The 21,943-nt window shown below is 57.4% G+C and overlaps 1 protein-coding gene across 16 annotated transcripts in view; it reads right to left on the bottom strand.

Annotated features, from left to right (window-relative positions):
- MED15 (mediator complex subunit 15) overlaps positions 1–21,943 on the bottom strand; it is a 100,266-nt gene that overhangs the window by 1,717 nt on the left and 76,606 nt on the right. For 9 of the 16 annotated variants that reach the window (XM_056821324.1, XM_056821317.1, XM_056821322.1 and 6 more), the window contains 8 exons: positions 18,950–19,282; positions 18,385–18,570; positions 14,057–14,176; positions 4,363–4,499; positions 4,087–4,214; positions 3,757–3,891; positions 3,603–3,666; positions 2,744–2,810 (listed from right to left, as the gene is read on the bottom strand). In XM_056821324.1, coding sequence (XP_056677302.1) covers positions 2,744–2,810; positions 3,603–3,666; positions 3,757–3,891; positions 4,087–4,214; positions 4,363–4,499; positions 14,057–14,176; positions 18,385–18,570; positions 18,950–19,282 — 1,170 coding nt within the window. The remainder of the gene's footprint in view (positions 1–2,743; positions 2,811–3,602; positions 3,667–3,756; positions 3,892–4,086; positions 4,215–4,362; positions 4,500–14,056; positions 14,177–18,384; positions 18,571–18,949; positions 19,283–21,943) is intronic. The other 7 variants (XM_056821332.1, XM_056821319.1, XM_056821320.1 and 4 more) reach the window with 1 other exon arrangement.

Genomic DNA, 21,943 nt, shown 5'->3' with positions numbered 1-21,943 from the left:
CTCCTGCAGCTCCTCCTCCAGGTGGTCTCAAGTGAGGGGCCGCCCTTTTTGCGCAGCCAGAGGGAATCCTTTGAGGCTCCCCTCCCTCCCGCCCTCCTGGCCAATTCATGTCCTCCAGTACTCCATCCTTCAAGGCCTCAACTCCTTCACAAAGTCAGGTCCACTTTCTTCTCACTTGTTTTTTAACCCTTACCTTCCATCTCAGAATCAACACTGTATACTGGTTCCAAGGCAGAAGAGTGGTAAGGGCTGGGCAATGGGGGTCAAGTGACTTGGCCAGGGTCACCCAGCTGGGACATGTCTGAGGCCAGATTGGAACCCAGGACCTCCTGTTTCTACCCACTGAGTCACCCAGCTGCTCCTCCTCTCACTCCAGTCTGGCTTCCAACCTCATCATGCCATTCTCCTGGCCTTTTCTCTGGCTTCATCCTCCTTGACCTCCCTACAGCCTCGGACTCCTCTGTGCCTCCCTCCTGGCTGTCAGACTCCCCCCCTCCCCCAGGCTGGTTCCTGCGACCCAGGCGCCTCAGGCGTCCCATGGAGCTCTACCCCGGGCACTTGGTGATCTTCTCACTCGGCTATAGCACCAAAAACTGGTGGTGCTTCCATCTGTCCATGAAATTCTGCAATATCCCAAGCAGGGATACTGGAGGAGAACCAGCCTAGACCTTCCCTCTGCTAGGGCTGCAGAATCCAGCCCTGCGGAGCACATCTGAAGTAAGGAATTAGGCTGGAAGGATGAGCAAGCAAGCAAAGCCTCAGTAAAAAATAGCCTGGGCCCAAACTCAAGCAGAATGTCTGGAACAGATGTGATGGGGGGAAAAAACCTTAAAAAATGTTTTTATAAATGGAATCAGAGCAGTTGAGGAAAAAATGTTAAAGAAGTGAAAGCTGCAGAAGAAAAAACTGGAAAGGGAACTAACAATCTGGCATAAAACCTCACCCTGGAAACCAATTCCTTGAACATCAGAAATAGAACAAATGGAAACCAATGACTCTATGAGGCAACAAGAAACACTAAAACAAAGCCAAAAGACTAATAAAAAACATGCTCAGAGCCAGGGGATCCACTGGTCACTGCCTGAAAGAGATCTCCAAGTGAAAACTCCTAGGAACATTATGGCCAAAATCCAGAGAAAAATGCTACCCACAGTCAGAAAAAAGAATCCATGTCCCGAAGAGCGCCAGTCAGGATCACACAGGACATGACAACCACCACCATAAAGGAGCAGAGAATGTGGAATATGATATTCCAGAAGGTAAAGAACATGGGCTAACAGACAAGAATAACTTAGCAACATGAAGTCTAATGTTAAGCGGGGGAAATGGACCTTTAATGAAACAAAGATTTCTAAGCATCCCTGATAAAGAGAGCAGAGTTGTGGAGAAACTCCGAAGCTTAACATAAATGAATGACGACGAAGGACTAAATGAGGAAAAGTGGCTTCCACTGAAATCTGGGAAGGGGGTGCACTTTGATACTTCATCAGGGGCCACAGAAGGAGCCCAACTAGACAAGACCTCGGCATTGTTCTGGGATGTCCCGATGATCTTAAGAATGCCACATGGCACCTTCACAAAAGTGACTACTTTGTAGGGTATAAAAGTGTCACAAACAAATGCAAGAGTACTGAATTAGCACTCGTTTGAAAATAAACATTATATTCAATAAAGGGCTGTAGATGCAGAGTAAAATCTAATTAGAAGCAAAATGATCCAATCCTAAAGAATGAGTGGACAGAAGAACAAGTTCTAGAAAGGATCAACTCATGAAAGACACTGATAGAAGCTGATGCTGAGTGAAGTGAGAACCAGAAGACCAGGGTGCGTGGGAATAGCACCGGCCCTTGGAATGACGAAGGGGATGAATTCTGAGGGAAGGAAGGGGCAGAGCCAGGAGAGCAGCAGCTCCTCTGCCGGCTCGGGCTGGAGGCCTGGAGGCTTCTCATGAGGTGGGGCGTGAAGTGAGGGAGAATGTTTTGTTGGATGCAGAACTAGGAGGGGTCTGGTCTGATGCTGTGCCGCTGTGAGACACTGTCCAGTTCCAGAGACAAGGCCTCTTCTAGGGTCCCGCCCTCGCCCTCCCCAGACTGGGTCCTGTAATGTTTAAGTTGATTATGTTCTCATGATCCTTTTTGGGGAAACTTTGCTCCCCAACAACGATCATACGGGGGAATGTAAAAAAACAGACTCGAACACAGGACTTCAATCGCACAAGCCCTTGCTCCACTTCCCCAAAATGCTTTGTAATCTCATGCAATTCTGAGGTGGGCCGAGATCGAGAAGGTATTTAACCTGATTGCAAAGGCTTTTGTGTGCTCTTTTTTGGACTTCCGTTTTGGAGCAGACGCGTCTCTTGCATGATGTGAGGTTATCTTGTCTAGGCCTCTGGCCTAGGCACGTGTTTCTCATCCTGTCTTTTCTTTAATCCTTAACCTTTAATAAACCTCTAAAAAAATGTAATACTCCTTGCAGAGAGAAACTAATTTCTACCTGCCTCAGTCTCCCCATATTGCTAAATTTTAATCTTTACAGTCCATGAGATAAATCTGGCCTGATCATGGTCCCTGGCTTTCCCCTTCCTGCCCTCTCTTCTGCCCTGGGGCGCACACTTGAGGCAGGAGCCCCCCCGAGCCCTGGAGCGCCTCCCACTCTGCCAGGGCCACCGAGGGTGCCGGCAGTCATCAGGGGCACCTGCGATCCGCATCGGGTCGGGGCGCCGGGCCCTTCCTCACTCACTCACCACAGCCATGTCGTTCTTTAGCTTCTCCAGAGCAATCTCACATTTTTGGAGTGTTTTCAGGGGACACCTGGGACAAGAGAAGAGAGCCGTCAGCCTGACCGCAGGCCTGTGAGGGAGGCCATCACGTCCCTGCCGGCACTGCTGCCGCCCCACCTCAGGCGGACGGGCCCTGGGCCTGCTCTCAGGGGGGGAGGGGTGGCAGCTGGCAAGTTCCGGCTCAACTAAGCATTCATTAAATGGCCGCGGGGAGGCAGACGTCAGGCCGATATGAGGACACACTTCCTAGCGAGGAGGGCACATTTCCAGGAGGGGTGGAGGGGCCCCGTCGAGAGATTCTGGGGGCCCTGAGGGGCCTGGTTGGGCACGTAAAGGTGAGAGGGGGTTAGGAACCCGACAGAAGGAGTCCTGGCCCCACAGCCCGTGGGCTTGCTTGTTAACATGTTTTGAGGAGGGGGCGCTGGGGTGGCTCAGTGGGCGGAGCACCAGGCCCAGAGACTGGAGGTCCTGGATTCAAATGGGGCCTCAGACACTCCCCAGCTGTGTGATGCTGGGCGAGTCACTCAAGCCCCCTGCCTAGGCCTGGCTGGTCCTGCCTGGAACAAGGCCCATACGGATTCCCAGCCGGAAAGGAAGGCTTTCTCCTGACTAACTCAGCGTCCTGCTCTCCCTCCGTCATGGCGGGCTTCACCAGGCCGCCACCCCCACAGAGCCTGGGAAGCAGGACGGCGGGAGCTCACGCCGCCTCGAGCCTCCGTCTGGGGGAAATCGAGTGGAAGCCTTCAAAAGGAGAGGCTGGGAGAGGCGGCGGCGGGCCGAAGCCCCTGCTGAACGCGTCCGGGGAGCCGAGGGGCCGGCTTACCGCTTGGACGGGTCTGTGAGAATGTCCAGCAGGCTCTTCATCTTGCTGAGATCCTTCTTGCGTTCTGAAAGAGAGCAGAGGCCGGTGAGAGGAGGCCGGCGGGAGGAGCCTGCAGGGCCCGGGCCGCCCTCTGCCCCAGCCCGAGCCCCGGCACCTTCGTTCTTGTCGATCTTGTTGATCATGCGCCGCAGGGGCTCGATGTACTTGGACAGCTGCTTCAGCTTCTCCAGGTACTGCTGCTCCTCAGCTTGGCTGGAGCTGGCCGGGCTCAGCACGGAGCTGGGGTTCACTGCACGTGGGGGAGAACGGCGGGCATGGGGGTGCTCCTCCCACAGCCTCCCCGACACCACCCTCCCGCTGCGAAGGCCGGCAGCTCCGTAGGAGGGGGCCCGGGGTCAGAGCTCCCCCCGACGCCTCAGGCCCGGCACCCCAACACTCCCGGCCTCAAACAGGCTGCCGGCACGGCCGCCCCGCGGGGACTCACCAGGGGTGTTGAGAGGCCCGGGGGACGGGACGCTGAAGGTCTGTGGAGTGCGGGCAGAAGCTGGACTCTGGGAGGGCTGCGGAGAAGGGCTGGGCAGGAAGCTGCTGGGAGACGGAGCAGGGCCGGAGCTGTGCCAGGACGAGGGGCGACAAAAGAGGCCCCGAGTGAGAGCGCGTGGGAGGCCCAGGCCTCGGCCCCCCACGGGCAAGTCGGCGGGGAGGAGCCCAGAGACGAGGGACCCCAACGGGGGAGGAGGTGCTGCGGCCGGGAGCCTACCTGACATTCGAGTTGGGCTGGGAGGAAGGCTGGCCGGGCTGGGGAGACGGCTGGGGGGGAGGCGGCATCGCCTGCGGGGTCTGGGCCTGCTGGACAGGGGACGGCGACGACATCATGGCCATGCTGCCCTGGCTGACCTGGAAGGGGAAGGAGAGCGGCTCGCCTGCCTGGCCACGCCCCGGCTCTGCCCCTCGGCCCCTGCGGCCTCCTTACAAACAATCAGAGCGGAAGCCGGAAGCCCCCCACTTCTCACAGAAGGGCCCGGCTTTCCAAGGCCCCCCGACTGCTGCCCTCCTTTAGTCTCTCCTGATGGGGGGCTCTGATGCCACCCCAGCAGAAAAGGAAAGACTCTCAGGGAACCTCCGCAGGCGGCTTTGCTCTGCTACCCCTTGGGTCAAGGACCTCGAGAGCTTCCGCCTGGGGTCCTTTTCTGCCTCGCCCTTCGATCAGCGCACGCCGCTAGTCTGCCTGGCATTCAAGGCCACCGACCACGTTGCACAGTTTCCCGTCTGCGCCATTGCCAGTCACTGCTCGGCAGCCCGCGCGGAGCTGTGAGCTCACTCTGGGCTCCAGGCTGGAGCATCCCCCCGTCCCCTCTCTGGTCTCTAAAGCCCCAGGCCAAGGCCCCGCTAGAAGCCTGCCCAGCACACTTCTCCTGGGCCCCGGGGGGGAGCCACGTGGGGTCCCCCCGGCCCTCATGAAAAGAACAGCCACCAGTGGAGGATCGCCAGGTGCTTCGCTCAAGCAGCCTGTTTCCATGCCCAGCTACAGATGAGCAAACAGAGGCCGAGGAAGGGCTCCTCCGAGGTGCCTCAGGCCGGAGTCCACCCTGGCTTTTCCTGACTTCAAATTATTTCCAGGTTGGCCTCCTCTTCTCCAACGTCCAGCAGGAGCTTAGTAAAGGCTCTCCCCTCTGGGGCCGGGCCAACCACAGGGCAGCCTTTCCAGGACGCCCACGTCCCCGCCACGTCGCCCCAGCCCCGGCTGGACGAAGAGCCCCATCGGTGCTGGCCGGGGCCTCGTCTCGGTTCCCAGCGCCAAGCAGAAATCGCCCTGCCACATTCCCGACTGGCGAGGCCCCTTCCAGCAGGCCCCCAGGCTTCTCCCCTCTCCACACCCCCTTTGCTTCTGCTGCCGGCTGACCAACGTCAGGGCACAGAGAAGCAGACGGGCTGGACGAGGCTCAGTGACAGAGGGCCTCCGCTGGCCCTCAGCGAGGCCACGCGGCCTGTGTGGGGCCCGGGAAGGAGGCGGCCAAGAAGAGTCCTCTGCCCAAAGGCCACTGTCAGCAAGGAGCAGGGCAGGAGGCTTGGCAGGGCATGTTCGCGACTCCTGCAACGAAGGTGGCCAACTACACGGCATCCCACCCGGGGAACGTCCGGGGCCATGCTAGGAACGACTCAAACTGTTCTAGACGGGAAGAGGCGGACAGAAGCAGCCCAGGGAACTTTGGGTAATGCAGCCCACAAGAGGCCCACTGAAGACCGCAGACCGTCAAACGGCACTGGGGCACCCACGGAGCACCTGGGTGATCTTGGGCCCATCCTTCCCTTCTCTGGGCCTCACAATCCTCTGGACAACGAAAGAGGCAACCAGACGGCCCGTTCTTTGGCTCTTTGCATCCTAGGAAGGTGCGACCCTTCGGGGTACACAGAGCCAAGATGCCCTCCGACTCCGAAGCCTGGGCTCTTTCAGCCCTCTGCCTCCTTTGCCTGACCCTGGTCCCCAGGCAGCAAGGCCAGCAACGCAAACACGCGGTGGCTCCCTCGCTGCTTTGGGAAATGCCAGGAGATCTATTGCAGGAAGAGAATCTGACAAGAGGAACTGCTCTAGGACTTGCTGGCTCCCAGCTGTAACTCCAACGCTGGCACGAGTCGGGAAGTTCAGACAGTCTGGCTGACGTTCTTGCTCACCTGGCCCCAGAGTGATAAAATTGTGTGGCCAAAACGACCTGGAAGCCATCTTTGTGGCAATAAATATTTTCCCTTAAGAAAACCCCAGGAAGTATTTCCATTGCAAAATTTCAGAGACCCTGAGCCAGCCAGACCCCAACAAAGCTGAGGTCCCCAGACCCACTCACCGAGAGCTGCCGTGGTCACCCACAATGAGAAGAGATCCCAGGCTCAACTTGCTGTGAGCCTTAGAAAAAACACCTCTCAGAGGCAGGTTCTGCACTTCTTGGGACTCGTTTTAGAAACAAGGCCCAAAGGGACAGGACCTGACCGCCTCTATTATCCATGTCAGAATTTGAACCCCAAATTCTGCTCTCCTCATTAAACCTGGATTCTCTAATCAGACCTCTGTGAGATCCTCTAGTTCAACACTGATTAAAATTACTGGCAAGGAAGGTGGCAGCTAAGTGGTTCAGTGGATTGAGAGCCAGGCCCAGAGATGGGACGGGGGTGGGTTCTGGGTTCAAATTTGACTTCAGACATTTCCTAGCTATGTGACCCTGGCCAAGTCATTAAACCACACTGCCTAGCCCTTTTACACTGGAACCAGAATATAGTATTGATTTTAAGACATGGTAAAGATTTTTTTAAATGACTAGCAAAAAATATTGGGACACTATTGCATTACTGGTGGAGTTGTGAATTGACCTAACTATTCTGGAAGGCAATTTGGAACTATGTCCAAAGGACTTTAGAAGACTGCCTGCCCTTTGATCCAGCAAAACACTACTAGGATTGTATCCCAGAGAGACTGAAAAAAATGGAAATGATTGTTTGTACCAAAATATTCCTGGCTAAGGGAGGTGAGAGAGATGGAGAAGTTGGGGTGACACCTAGCCTGCCAGCCCGAGGGAGTTAGGATGCCCTCCTCGGCAATGGGGAAGAAAGAAGAAGGATGGGAGGGCTTGTGGAGAAAGACCCGTTTTGGTTGTGTTCAAGTTAAAATGGCTGGGAATATCCAGTTGGAGATTTCTATGAGGTGAAAGGAAATTGGAGATGCAGGACAGAGATCAGGGAGGCACAAGGAGACGTGGGAGTCCTCTGGCTGAATGCTCTATCTCGGTCTCCTCTGAGGCTCTTCCTTCTTCCTAGGACATCTCCTCAGCATCAAAGAGGCCCAGGGTCAGTGAAGCTCTCTGCTAGGGGCTTGGCCACCGGGGCAAAGCAGGCAGCCCAGAATCCGCAGTCTAGATTGAAGCATGCTAGGGAGCAGTCATTTTTGTGCACAAGAAGAGACTTGGCCAAGTGCTCGCTGAATGGGGCAGAATTGGTGAATAAATAAAAATAGTCTCTGAAAATGGATGAACGTCCTACTTCTGTATTACTCAGGGTGTTCCTTTAATACCAAACTTAAGATTTCACTCAGCCTCTGGGGCTATCTTCCAAATATGATAGACCAGTGGGCAGGGGCAGGGAAAGGCCAGGTCTGAGGGCTACGAGAAATCTGGGGGAGGAGGAGGAGGTCCTTGCATGGGGCTCAGGGAAGGGTTTGAACAAGAGGAGGCTGGAAGACCAAGAGAGGAAAGAGAAGGGGAGGAGATAGCAAGTCACTCCAGAACAAAGTCAAGCTAACCGCAAGGTTTAGGAATTGGAGGAAGAGGATGAGAGATGACACTCCATTTGATCAAGAAACAAAACACCGATGATTAAACAGCAGCGCTCTGCTTGGTGCTGGGCCAGGAAGGTCTAGCCAGGGACGAGAGAGAAAAAAAGAGCGAGCTACAGTCCTTGGTGTTGGATGCTGAGTGAAACCAGTGTGAAAAAAACAAAGGATGGAGATGGGGCTGTGAGAGGGAAGGCTATTGGCTCCCGTGAAGGACACAGCATTGTGCCTGGCCTTAACTTGGGGAAGAACATGACAGAGAAAGCAAGGCTGGACGGTGCAGCCGGGAAACAGAAGGGAGGCAGAGAGGCCCCCATGGCGTGTGGGAGGCAGAGCTAGGAATAAGGAGTGCTAGAAAAGTGAAATCTGACCTAGAAATACCAGGAACAAGGATTCTGGAAGCAGCTGGGAAGATGAAGCTCCTTGGGGAGGCTAGGGCAGCGGGCCATCCCATTAGTCCTTGGAAGGAACAGGAGAGAGAAGGCAGACAAGAATGATGCCGGGGCAGGCTTTGGCAGCTGGCTGGCCCTGAATGGGAGGCCTCAAGTGCTGGTGGCAGCGAGCTCCGTGAATGCTCTCCCTTTGGAATGGATCAAACAGTGTAGGTGTGGAGAGTGTTCATCGAGGGCAGAGGGCACTGTGGGCAAGGAGATGACATGGGCACCATCACAACGATCTGGGGATCAATCGCAGGATTTCAGAGCCAAAAGGGGACAAAGTGGCATCTAATCCAACCCAGGTTTTCCTTGCTCCAAGGCTAGCCTTCTCTTTCAGCCACACGGTAAAGTAGTGTCAAGAAGAAAGAATTGGCTTTGGAGATAGGAGATGTGTATTTGAATCCTGCTCTGCCACATATTCTGTGTGACCTTGGACAAGTCACTTACTCTCTAGACCTCGGTGTCCTCATCTGGGAAATGAAGAGGACAAGATGGCCTGAGGTCCCTCCTGGTGCATTATCAATCCAGACTTACGTTTTCCTGTCGAGGCTCCCAAAGCAGATTTCAATGGGGAATAGAGCCCCAGGGGAGTGCTGATGAGAGAGGAATCAAGGCAGAGAAGGTTAGAGAGTTGGAGATCTTGAGGTACAGCTCCGCAGCTCCTCATGAAGCCATGTGGCTGGGGGCACATTGTCCATTCCAGGAGAGGAGAAGAAAATCAGACAAGTGCCAGCCTCTGGTCTTTGTCAGCAAGGAAGAAGCTACAAATATGGGACCTCCAAGCATTCTGATGGACTTTGCTTCTCTAGAGAACCCAGACAGGAAAGAGCAGCAGAATCTGCCCAGGGAAAGTCTTCTGGAGACTGGCTGAGCTCAGTCTGAGCCTAGGAGCTGCGGAAAGGGGAGGCTAGAACCAAATGATGAACTGGCAAGGGAAGCCAAGGTCCACAGGAGGAAGGAGGTTCGATGGCATTCCCACCATCCAAGAGAGTACTGGTAGCAAAGCCTATCCATGGAAGCAAGTTCCTGAGGAAGAGGAGTGACTTAATCCAAGGCCAGAGAAACACGGGAGAGCCCCGGAGGCCAGTGTTCTTGCTAGAAGAGCCCACGTTTCTTCCTTGCATGGGAAGCAGTCCTTCTCAAGGACCAGCACGTCCATTCTGCAGCACTGGGGGCCAATCCCTGAGCTAATGTTTTGTCCATCCGTTTTTTCGAATTTTGCCCAATCACTAAAGGTGCAGGCCATTCATTTCCAGACCCTGGGAGTTGGGAAGGGCCTCTGAGGCATCAAATCCAACCCAGACCTACCCAGCTTGAACAGGAATCTGCTGGTGGACACACACAGTAGGACCCACCAAAGATACCTAGGACCCACACGTGAACAAGAATCCCTTCTACCACCATCAGCAAATGTGGCTCCGGCCTTCGCCAACCGCCATGACCACATGGTCATACCCACTGCTAGGCCCTGTGCCAGCTGGAAGGGCAGGCCTGCTCTCCTGAACCTTGCCTTTGAACAGGGAAGACAGAACTCCACTGCTCTGCTGGATCTCTGGCCCGCTGCCATGTGCAGCCCCAGCAAAAGGGCAGCTTGGAGGCTGGCAGTTCTGCCCATGGAACCTAAGGGCTGTTCAGTTGTCCAAAGAGTCCGCTTTCTTTCCAGATCACCTATTCCTTTGAGGACCGGCACTACACAGCTTCTTCAGCCCAACTCCTACACACAGCTACAGCTGGTTCCTGCTCTCTAAGCTTTCAGTCTTCTCTGGGCGAGCCACTACTTCACCGGTGTCCACTATTCTACAACTTATGGTCCCCGGTCATTACCAGGAGGACCCTGGTGCTACAAAGATGGGTCTTTGTTTAGAGAACTGCACACTATTTCCCAAAGGCAATTCAGTCTACTCTCTTCTGGTGGAACTCAGAGCCCAGAACGCATTCCCTTTGGTGGTGTCCACTCATAGCAAGCAAATGGACCGCCGATGAGGTCTGCCCAGTCAACTGTATCTCCTCGTCTAAAGCAGGGATACGGATCCCTGGGGGCTACACACTGACTTAGTTTTCAAATGGAATGTTTCTCTGTTTTATTGTATTTTCATTCATTTGTTCAGTGTTTCCCAATGCTATTTTCCTCTGGTTTGGGTTATACCCAGGAGTGGTCCAGACAAAGACACTCCCCGTCCACTTGGATTTTCCTATGCGTTAGGCCAAATTCTGGAATGATTCAGATCTCACTGGAGACACCTCACCATGCATGCCCTGGAATTTGATGCATCCATGGAGCGTCATCCACAAACATGAGCATCTGAAGAAACACAAGGGACGTCTTCTCACTGGATTCTGTGCCGGACTGCCACCTCCGTCTCACGTTATTAAGATGCAGAGCATTGAACAAAGTTCATTCTGTGGCTGGGTCTTTAAAGGAACCTTGTGTGACTGACAGATGCACAAAAGGCTTCTTTCATATTCCACGTGGTAAAGAGAGCCTTGAAGGGGGAATTCACTTATTGGCTTCTGACTTCTCCCTTTGAAGCCTAGTAGGGTCCCCCGCTCTCTGCCCTTTAGAAGCCGGTGCTCAATGAAGTTGGGTCATCCGGGCTAACCTCCCTGCATCCTGTGCAGACTACTCTCCTAAAAATCCAGCACTAGTGGATAAAGGTGAGGAGAGCCTAATCTGAAGAGTGTCAAATAAGCAAGAGGCCTTTCTACTCCTGGTTTGAGGGCATGGCAATCTTGGGAAGGCTTCCCAGAACACTGAGGAACGAGGCCTCTGTGGACGGGGATGTCAGCAGGCAGGTCTGGGCCATTCTGGGTACCAGAAAGAGCAGACACAAAGGGAATCAGGTATACACCCTTCTAGATTTGTGGCACAAAGGGGATATGTGGCGCAGTTTTCTCCCAACCCTCATCTAATGCTTTACTCCACCCTCCCCTGAAAGTACGCTTGGCCCGGGGTCTCTGAAATAGTTAGGGAGAAGATGCCTGCTGGAACACTGAGTGCTGGAAAGAGCCCAAGTCCTTGAGGCCTAGGCCGTAGGTTCAAACCCCAGCTGTGTTACTTCTCATCTGGGTGACCTGGAACAAGTCACTTCATTTAAATGCAAACCATTATTTACTAACTAAACTTCCACTCTTCATTTCTTCTCTGGGCCTCAAGCTGAGGTTTAGATTAGAGATGAGGGATCTTGAAGGCCTCGAAATCTATGAGCTTCTGACGCATGGTCCTAAAACTTAGCAAGAGAGCCTTTCTTCAGTGGTTCTCTGCTCCCAGAGATTTCCAGAGCCATGCTACTTCTCTGCTGGGCCTTCGAGCTTTGGCTCAAGGAGAGAAAGGTAGAAAGCTTCCAAGAGAAAAGAGCCTGGAATCTTCAAGCAGGAGGTGAGATTCGATCCGCAGCTCTGCTGCTGCCTACCACCTGGCCACCGGGGACCAATCGGCCCCCCCTGCCTGGTACTCCATGTCCTCCATCTGGAAAAGGACAAGATTTGCATTCTGGGGTCTCTCCCTAAGAATGTCCCCTTGTCCCATCACTCCTGCTAGCTGGCATTCTGGCTCTGTCTTCCCTTCCACAACCACAGTGCGGAGAACAAGCTGGGAACAAGCTGAGGCCTGCTGAGACCGCTTTCTCCAAGATCACCAACGACCCTTCCCAGGAGCCTTCCCAGCGTCTGGCTCCAATCACCAGAACAGGGCACACCCACCTCAGGGCACTGGGCTAAGCCCTGTCTCTTCTCTATAATACAGCAACTATTTCACATGTAAAATCTGTATCATAATGTTTGCCATCTCAAGACAGGGGAGAGCAGGGAGAGAATTTGGAACTTGAATCTTCAAAAAAATGAACATTAAAAATTATTTTTACATATAATAAAGGAAAAAATAAAAAGAACCCAACAAAGCAACGATTTCATCCCCTCTCTTGGGGTCCCTGAGCAGGTATGTGTAGACAGCTAGTCTTCATCTCCGCTAGGCGGCTCCAACAAGCGCCCCTGAGAGGTCTCAGAGGCATCTCGAATCCCCCACACCCAGGATACAACGGGCTCCCTGTGCTCTCCAAAGCACTCCTTCCTCCTCCTCTTCCCACCTCCCTCCTTCTGTAGAAGGCACCACCCACATCTGTGACTTCAGAATCATTCCAGATTCCTCTCTTCCTGTCCCCTCCCCCATCAGCAGCTCCGGGCACTGTGGGAACCACCAGTGGTGCTTCACCTCCCCCCCCCCCAAGGTCCCTAAAACCTAGATTTGACCAGGTCAGTCTCTGTTCAGGAAATGCCTGAACATTGCCCTCCGCTCCACGCCTCGGATCAAAGACAAACTCCTCTCGGGTCCTTGGAGCAGGGCCCAGTTTTTCTGCCTGACTCCCCAGGGATGCGTCTCCCAGCACCACCCCGGCCTGGCTGCTCCTCTCCTGGCTGTGGCGGGGAGGGCTCCGTCCTCCCGGGGGGCTTTTCCCAGTCACCCTCCACATTCCTCTGCAGTAACTCCTTTTGAAACACTGTTTCCCAAGTCAAATGGAAGGTCTTTATGGGAGTCTCGCCTTTCCGGAAATGCCCGTGAATGTCAGGGAGGGCGATGCGATGCGCCCTGGAAAGTGATAGCATTGCAAAGAGAAAGGAGCTGGGGGGGGGGGCGCATAAAGAAAACTACGTACGAGGAGGAAATCTCTAGGAGAAAGGGAAGATCTGAAGGGCATTTTGGATGCAAGGCAGCGAATTTCCGGGCAGGATGTGTGTCGTGTGTCTGTGTCTGTCTGTCCGTGCGCACGACCTTCTAGTGGCAGTTCCGGCAGGTGCTGGAGGGGGCAGGAGGAGCTACAAGGATGCCCCCCTCTCTCTTTTTTCTTGGTTCTGTTGCTGAGGACGGCCTGGAGGGGAGCTTTCCCTGCACCCTCAGCCCTGTGGTGGACAGTGATGGGGAGATGGGTCCTCGGTCCCCCGGCACCTTGGACAATTGCCTGAGCATCAACCTACAGAGACGGCCTGTTCCTCCCCCGGTGAGGGAGCTTTCCTGACACCAGGACTAGCTGTGCCTGGAGGCCAGGCAGAACCAGGCCGAGCCTCCTTTGGGGGCCAGCCTCTCTGCTCTGTGGTTGGCACTGGCCACTTGGCCCTGCGCAGCCCCAGTCCTTTGGAGCTGCTCTCTGGCACTCGGACATCTCAGGCAGGCCCCTCACAAGGGGTCACCCAGCCGCACCGCCACACGTAGAAGCAGCGGACAAGGGGGTGACCTTGAGCCTGCTGCCCAGTGAGCTGGCTCCCCCTCTCCATCTGATATCTGTGCCAGCTCCCAGGGGGGCTGCTGAAAAGCCCCCACGGGCCACAGCCAGGGACTCCTGCGGGACAGAAGCTAGTGCTGATTTTTCCCAATAAATCTTCCTCTACTTGCCAAAAGAAAAAGAAAAAAGCCGGCATCTATTTTCTTCTCCAGTTATCGGGTTTCGCAGCGCCCCAGCATTGCAGGGCGTGCGCCCAGGGCCTACACAGGGGAGATGGGCGTGTGGCCCTGACCCACCATGACTCGGGCTGCTCCTCCATCCCATGGAGCAGCGGCCTTCGGGGGGAGAGGGGACTGGCCCTCTGAGCCTCCCTCTTGAGCCGGGGAGGGCCCTGTGCCATCCCTGGCCTCTCCTAAACCACTGGCTGACACTCCCCGGGTCTGCCACCTGCTGTCCTCGGGACAGCCTGGGCACCGACTCCGTAAATACCTGTGGCGTTGGCTGTCCGCCCAAAGGGATGGTGATGGGTGGTGTGGCAGAGCCAGCGGCGGCAGGCGGGAACCGCGGTCTTATTTGCATCCCACCTCGGGGCATGGCTGCAGTCATCATCTTTGAGGACAGAGGGACAAGACAAAAGTGATCGCAAAACAGGAAATGCAGGCAGGCTCGGGGCGGGATGAAGAGAAGCACATGCGGCCTCTGGGATGGGAAAGCCAGTGAGCTTTGGGCTGGGTGGGCAGGGCCGAAGCATCGGCCTCGGCCTTGGCCTTGGCAGCTGCAGAGACGAGAGGCCTCTGTGAGAGCTTCAAGGTCCTGAAGCACTGATAAGGAGCCAGCAGCACAGAAGAAGCTTTATTTGGGGAGAGTGGGGATCCTCCTCTTCAAGCCTCCTTTTGAAATTCCTAACATCTTGAGTTTGAAATAAATCTTGGAAAATGCATCTACAAAAAGCCAGATCCTGGGGCCGGAAGGGCCCTTTGGAACCATTGGTCCAACCCCCTTGCCTTACAATGGAGGTCCAGAGAGGGAAGTGACTTGTCCAAGGTTGTACAGAAATGAGAAAATCAGGATTGGAACCCAGATTCTCAGTGCCCTGACCCCTTGGAAGACACTGATGGCCTTTAGCCAAACTCCAGATGAAATAGGCTGGCTTGGACAGAGCCTGGACAAGGGAATGCTTAAATCTGGCCCCTCAGGGCAAGGTGCAGAAGGCTTCAGCTGCCACACTGACCTGACCGTCTCCAAAAGACGGAGGCGCACAGTCATCATCAAAAGAGAAGCAACCCTGGTCTAAGCATATTCGCTTCCTTTGCTCGACACTTTGCCCATCAGCCCCGAAGGGCTGAAGTCAGAGGCTGGGTCTCGTCCTCCTGCCCTGGTCAGTATGGGGCAGAGGGAGGAGAGAAGAGGCCCCCCAAGGGCTCAGCAAATGGGTTTCGGGTTGGCACTCAAAAGCCAGCCTAGCAAGGAGGAGAGAGTGAGGCAGGCATTGGCTACAGGGAGTTCAGAACTGTTTGGCCTGCCCAGTGAGCTTGTAGGCCACCTGGGACAGCAGGGAGCCAGCGGGTACTGCAGGAGGGAGGCAGGTGGGAAGCAGCACGTCTAGCTAGGGAGCAAGTGCCCGTGCTCGAGGATGCTAAGATAAACCCCTCCAAATGACAACGGAGAGACTGGCCAAGGGGAGCAGGCGTGCCAAGGAGAACAAGCCAGAGGCCGGTTGGCCAAGGGTTAGTGCCCATCATCGGGGAGTGGCGTCCTCTTCGGTCCATGCAGTGAGGGTGTCAGAGACAGGATTCCAAAAGGGAAAGAAACAACAATCAGGCGAGTGACAAGAACTGGACGGTCGGGGTGTGTGGACGACAAAGCAGAAGCCATGCTCTGCCGCGGGAGGGGATGCGGGCCGGGCTGCCCAGACCGGCTTCTGCCCACACCTCGTGCTCCGACGGTGCCCCGGGCACCCAAGATGAGCCACCACCACCACTGGAAGGGGCCTGGACACTTACACACCAACAGAGCCAGTGACCACCAGAGACCTGACTGCCCACCAAACTCCCCAGGACTGGGAGGCAGGGAATGGGGGGACCCTATGGTCCAGGGGGGAAGGTCCTGGCCCCCTCCATGCCCACATGGTCCTAGCACTACACACAATAGTGCCAACTACCTAGGCCAAGAGTCTGTAATTAGATCAAAAGGCAGATGGAAGTGGGCCCCCCTGAAGGAGTCCCTGCTCCCCTGGAATCTCAGCAGAGCCCACCCCAGCCTCTTCTTTCAGGGCTGCCCAAAGTGCCTGCATCACAGTAACTCAGGGAAGAAGGGGGGACAAGGATGATTCTCCCCACTTCACAGAAGACCAGACTGAGCTGTGGTCAGTAAAGGGAGGCTCTGCCTGCCATCGCACCCTGAGAAAGGGGGCCTCCCCGCCAGAAGGCCAGCGTGAGCCCACTGAGCCCAGGGAAGGGGCAGAGGCCATGGCCAGGGTGTGCTGGAGTTTCTGGGAAGGCCACTCCGACACTGAGCAAGTACGTGGCCCCACCACCACACAGCCTCCCGAGGCCTGCCCGCCACCTGCCAGGCCCCATCCGTGCCCCCAGTACTCAGCCACAACCAGACGCGGGGGGGCCAAGGAGAGAAGAACACCTTCCCCTCAGGCAGCGCTAAGGGACCCTGCTGACACCTTCCCTGAGCAGCCAGTGAGGCCCTACCACAGGAGCAGCCGAGTGTCCGCGGCTCCGGGGTGGGCGCTCCAAGACAGTGTCCCCGCACCCTGCAATCCCTATTTAAGCTCCCAGTGGCTTGGGATGGATCCAGGGGCTGGCGCAGCCCTCTGACGCAGAGCTACCGCTGCTTAACAAAAGATCTCAGAAGGAACGCCACGCACCAGGGAAGCTCGCCTTTGGCCTGGCCTGGCCAGGAACAGGATTTACCTGTTGACAGAAACCTGCGGGAAGCTGCCTCGGGCACTGGGCAGCACTCAGATCTCCCAAGGGGAGAGACCCTGACCTGAGCCACCCTCAGGGCAGGAGCTCATCCCAGCGAACCAGCCCTTCCTTCTCTCCTCCCTGGTGCTCCGGGGAGGCCTCGAGCCCAGAGAAACTGGGCCAGAGAACAGAGAACCCCCAACCCACCTGGCTAAGTCCCGAGCAAAAGGCCCACTTCTAGGAAAGAGCCCCGGGGCCAGGCTAGCTCTGGGGCACTGGCTGTCCAAACCACAAAGCCTCCACTCGGCTCACCCAGGAACGGGCGGGCGTGCAATGTGCCACTCGGCCTCACTTATCGACAGCTTTCATCTTGGACTGAAAACAAGTACGGACGCAGGCCCACAAGGAAGCTCCCAGGGCTGCCAGGCCAGGCCTGAGGCGGCCAAGAGCTACTGCGGAGAGGGCAGCGGAGGTAAAGAAGGCAGAATGGGGGCCAGCACGTAGACACGAAGGACGAGAGAGTCCAAAGACATCACGAGGATCCCGGCCACCCACGCTGCTTGTGGGGCCTGCCGAGGGGTCGTGGGCAACAACACGCGCGCTGGAGAGGGGCCTGCTCGGGGGTGCCTGAGGCTCGGACGGCAGGACCTTCTCTGGCTGAAGAAGGAAAGCTGTGAGGAAGGGCCGAGCGCTCTGCTGAACTTGGGATGCGGCTACAGATCGGAGGCCAACCCAGGCATCGAGCACAGGCCTTTGAAAGAGGAAGGACCCCAGAGGCGTCTGGGCGCTTCACCAGAGTTCCTCCACTTTTCATGCCTGGAAGATGCGCATCTGGGAGTCAGCTGGGCCTCTGGGCCTTGTCTAATCAGGCCTCGAGCTTCCAGACGGACAGACTGACAGGCGGTCATCGGCTCCTTGCCTGCCCCCACCAGGCAGGTTCAGGACAGGGCCCGGAGCTCCTGCAAGGAGCCCAAGCCCACTCCCTAAAGCAGGCAGTCCATCACCCTCTAGAAGCTTGGCATCGGCCCACTGGAGCTAGAAGACCCTTCAGACGTCACCTAAGAGGCGAATGCCCTCACGTGGCAGAGGAGGAAAGGAAGCCACGGGGCCAGGGGACTTGCTCAAGGTCTTATCTGCCCAGTATTCTGAAAGCCTTCCCATTAACGGACACCTTCCAAAGAATGCATGTGATGGGCACGTCCTGGATGAGGGATGAAGCGAATGGAGTCGTCCCCACAGGGCCGCTCCTCCCCTGGATGAGCACAAGCTCGCCGTGAAGCGCAGAATCCTCTGGGAGGTGTCCCCTGCCCCAGCCTCCTGAGGAGCTCTACAGACGAGCAGACCCCAGAGAGGCTGCCCGGTCTTGGTGAGTGTCCAGTGGGCTTCCAGCCCCTCCAAAGAGGCCCGGGGCTCTAAGCACTTCCAAAGGTCAGTCCTCCCCATCGCCCTGCCGCCCCCAGAGCCGCCTTCATGTTTCATCCCCCACAGGCTCAGCCCCGGGAGAAGGGGGATGAAGGGAAAAGGGGGCGTCCCGAGGAGAGGGAACCTGCTGGCCCAGAAACACAATCAGTCTCTGAGCCTGTCAGCTAGGGCCCCTCCACTGGTGCCCCTGGATGGACCCTGGACCCGACACCCCACCCCAACCTCACAGGCAGTCGGTCCCTGGGGTGAAAGGGCAAAGAAGCAAGCAAGGGGCAGAGCTGACCCCTGCACACTCCAGACAGGGGCTCCCGGCGGGGCCGAGTGCACGCCCACGTCCCCGCTTCTCAGAGGCACATGCAGGCTGGAGCCCAGACCGAGGCCAGCCTTCTCCGGAATGCCTGAGGCCCAATTCCATGTCGCTCCAAACATGCGCTTGCCCTGGCCCCGGACTGTCCCACTGGGCCCGCCCCTCCTTACCTGACTTCCTGCGGCAGCGGCGGCGGCGGCGGCGGCGGCGGCCATCTGAGCGACCTGGGCTGCCTGGGCGGCAGCCACCTGCTGCTGTTGCTGCTGCTGCTGGGCCTGGGCCTGGGCCTGGGCCTGGGCCTGGGCCTGGGCCTGCTGGGCCTGCTGGGCCTGCTGCACCACTATCTGGGCACGGACCTTGAGAAAGAAAGACAGGCTGAATTCTGAGACGCCAGGCCGTGTTACCCTGGCCTCAGAACGAATGGTGAGGGGCAGCCAGGTGGCTCAGTGGATGGAGCACCAGGCTCGGGGTTCCAATCTGGCCTCAGCCCCTTCCTGGCTGTGGGACCCTGGCCTGCCTCGCCCTCCCCACTCTTCTGCCTTGGAATGGACACCTGGCATCGATTCTAAGGCGGTTGCGGTTTAAAAAAAGAATGTACGCGGCACCAAGTGTGCCGCTGGACAGCACAGGCCGTGGGGAGGGAGAGGCAGGCGGAGGAGCAGGAGGAGGCCGGGGGGCCTTCACCCATCGTCCTCAGACCCCGATGCTCCCTTCTCTGCCCCCTCGCACCCTCACCTGCATGGCTTTCAGCTGCTGCGGGGTGAGCATCATCTGGCCGGACAGGGACTGGGCCTGGGAGACCAGGGGCTGCGCCGGGGGGGCCTGCGGCGGGAGCGGGGGTTGCTGGCCCTGGGACACCTGCGGCGGCGGCGGCTGCGGCGGGGGCTGCGCGGGGTGGTGCTGCTGCTGGTGGTGCAGCTGCTGGAGCTGCTGCTGCATGGCCTGGGAGGGCGGTGGGGGCTGCGGTGGGGGCTGCGCCTGCAAGGCCGCCTGTTGCTGCTGCTGCTGCTGCTGCTGCTGCTGGTGGAGCTGCAGCTGGGCGATCCGGAGCTGTTGCTGCTGCTGTAGCTGAAAGGAGAAGCCGGGCACGTTCCGGGGAATGACCTTCATGTAACAATGGGAGGAACATCGCAGTGTGCCCGGACAGACCCGCCCCCCAAGGGCCAGAGGCCAGGGGGCGGCCCCGCTCTTCCCCTGCGGGCGAGGAAAAGAGGCCCCTGGGCGACGCTGACAAGCGGGGTGGGATGGGAAAGAGAGGTGACATTAGTCACTGCACCCCAACCCAAAGGGCTGCCCCCTCTTCTCGTCACCTCCACGGCTAGCTACACGTCACTGTTTCGGGACGTCGGACACCGCCAGCCTCTGGGGGCTTCCCCCGTGGCCCTTTCGGGGTCATGGCCTGCGGTCAGGGGCCCAGGCAACCTCGTACACAGCAGCCAGCATGCGCTCCACCTGGAGCCCCATTTCCTGCCTGGGCCTTTCCCCCCGAACGGCCCGGCACGGAGCGCATCCATTCCGTTCCTGCTCGCCCACTCGTTCTGTCCCCTTGGTGCCTGGCACACAGGAGCCCCACGCTATGGCCTGGGGGGGACCATCAGGCTCATTTCTGGGACCCCCAGCTTCCGCCCCACATCTCTGCCAAGATGAGGAAATCCCAGCGTGGCTAGGAGTCGAGGCAGCTGAGGGCACAAACTGAGTGAGGGAGAGACTTTGGGACTTAAAATAACATTAAGTTTAACACTAAAAAAGACATCAAAAACAGTCACCGAGTTATTTTTAGAGTCAGTAAAGGGGATGGGGTGGCTCAGTAGATTAAGAACCAGGCTTAGAGATGGGAGGTCCAGGGTTCAAATCCGGCCTAAGATGCTTCCTAGCTGTGTGACCCTGGGCAAGTCAATCCTCCCCCCCAGGCCCTCGCCCCTCTTCTGCTTTGGAAGCCATGCCTAGTACCGATTCTCAGATGGAAGGGAAGAGTCGGCAGAGGGGTGGTCGCTGCTCTGGCCCCTCACCGCAGGGACTGCTCTTTCCCACAAATGCCCGTGGGCTAGTGCTAAGTGATGTGCCCAGGCCTAGAGCTCGTGAGCGGCTGAGGCCTGATGTCAGCTCGGGCTTGACTCCTGGACCAGGCCTCCATCCACTAGTTTCCAGTTTTGACCAGCTGGTTCAGCCCCCTCTCACTCTTACTCTCCCAGACACCCTGAGGTCATTCATGCAGCTCCCAATCCAGCTCTCAGCCTTGTCCCTTCCTCTTGAAGGCTCTCCCTGAACCTTTGTGCCCCAGGACTTGTTTGGGTGTTGGTGTGTATGCCCATGTGGGGAGGGTCCTCTCCCACAGAAGGGAAGCCCCCCGAGGGCAGAAACGTTTGACTCCCGTCTCTGGGTCACCGGGTGACCAGCTCCAGCCTCCCTCTGGCCCGGGGCCCACGAGGCCAGTCGTGCCCTCTCTTCTCCAGACAGCTGTCCAGCTGGAGCCCAGGCATGAGCTTGGACTGCCCTCTAATTTGAGCTCCACCCCTGGCAGCCACTAACCCGGCCCCTGGGGTCCTGGGCTATAGAATGAGGGTCAGAGCGTGAGGCCCCAAGGAGCGCCCCCGGCCCGGTCCTAAATCTGTGGCGCCTCCCAAAGGGCCCCTCGGGCCACGGACTCACATCCGAGTAACGGCTGCGGCTCCCTGGCTCTTCTGGCTGGCACCACTGCCACCCTCTTCTAGAACCTTCCAGCCCAGAAGCTTCCCTCGGCTGCCTGTGACATCAGCGGCAGGAAGCCCACTGGACCCCTCCCCACAAAGCAGTCCTCGGGTTCTTGGGGTGCCGGGCCGCCTCCCGCGCTCTCTGGCCTGCGTCCCAGCACGTGGCTCCCTCCTGCACACTCCAGCCCAGCACTTGTTCTCTCGGCCCTGCGTCGGCCCCGCGACATCATCTGTCTCTCTCCAGGGCAGCGGCACCTCCCGCATCCCAGAGCTCAGCATCCTCCTATATGGGCAACCTCCAGATCTCGCTCCTCTCTCCGTAGCACATCTCGTCTGTCGCCTCCCGCTCTCGCCAACACGACTGCAGAGCCCTCTCCGTTGGCCTCTCCTGCCTCAGCAGGACCCCTGGTGGGGTTGGAGTTGACCAGGGCACCCTCTGGCTCAGCCAGTGCCCCAGCTCCCAAGGACCCGGTGTCAGCTCCGGCTCAAAGCTGCTCACGACCTAGCCCCAGCCTCTCTTTCCAGCCTTCTCACCCATCTCCCACCTCTGAACCTTTGCACCACCCTCCTCCCCAAGCACTCTTCCTTACTTCCCTCACTCTCTTCAAGAGGAACTGCCTCCATGAAGCCTCTCCTGCTTTCTCTTTGATTCGTGACAGTGGGTAGTGTGCCGAAATGCTGAGCATTCCTTGTATACAAATAGCTGGTTCCCACCAGTCAGGAGCCAGGACGGAGTCCTTCTTTGCCTCGGTCCCCCAGCACTTCTCAGCCCCAGGGTCTGGCATCCAGTGGGCGCGCTCCACTCTAAGGAGACCCCTTCCACCCGTCATAGCTGGGCAGCAGTGAAGGGCCCTGTCTCTAATGGTATCCCCTCACAGCCGGAGTCAGGAAGGGTTCAGATCGGCCACTGCCTCAGCTGTGTGACCCTGGACAAGTCACTTCACTGGATCATCACAGCACCCACCTCCCGGAGCTCTGCAAAGCGCTCTGCACAGTGCCTGGTACATAGCAGGTCCTTTCCTCCCTAAAGCCCATTTCT

The sequence above is a fragment of the Monodelphis domestica genome, chromosome 3 (genome assembly GCF_027887165.1).
Source record: "Monodelphis domestica isolate mMonDom1 chromosome 3, mMonDom1.pri, whole genome shotgun sequence".
Classification (NCBI taxonomy): Eukaryota; Metazoa; Chordata; class Mammalia; order Didelphimorphia; family Didelphidae; genus Monodelphis; species Monodelphis domestica.
This window is presented reverse-complemented; position numbering and strand designations above follow the sequence as displayed.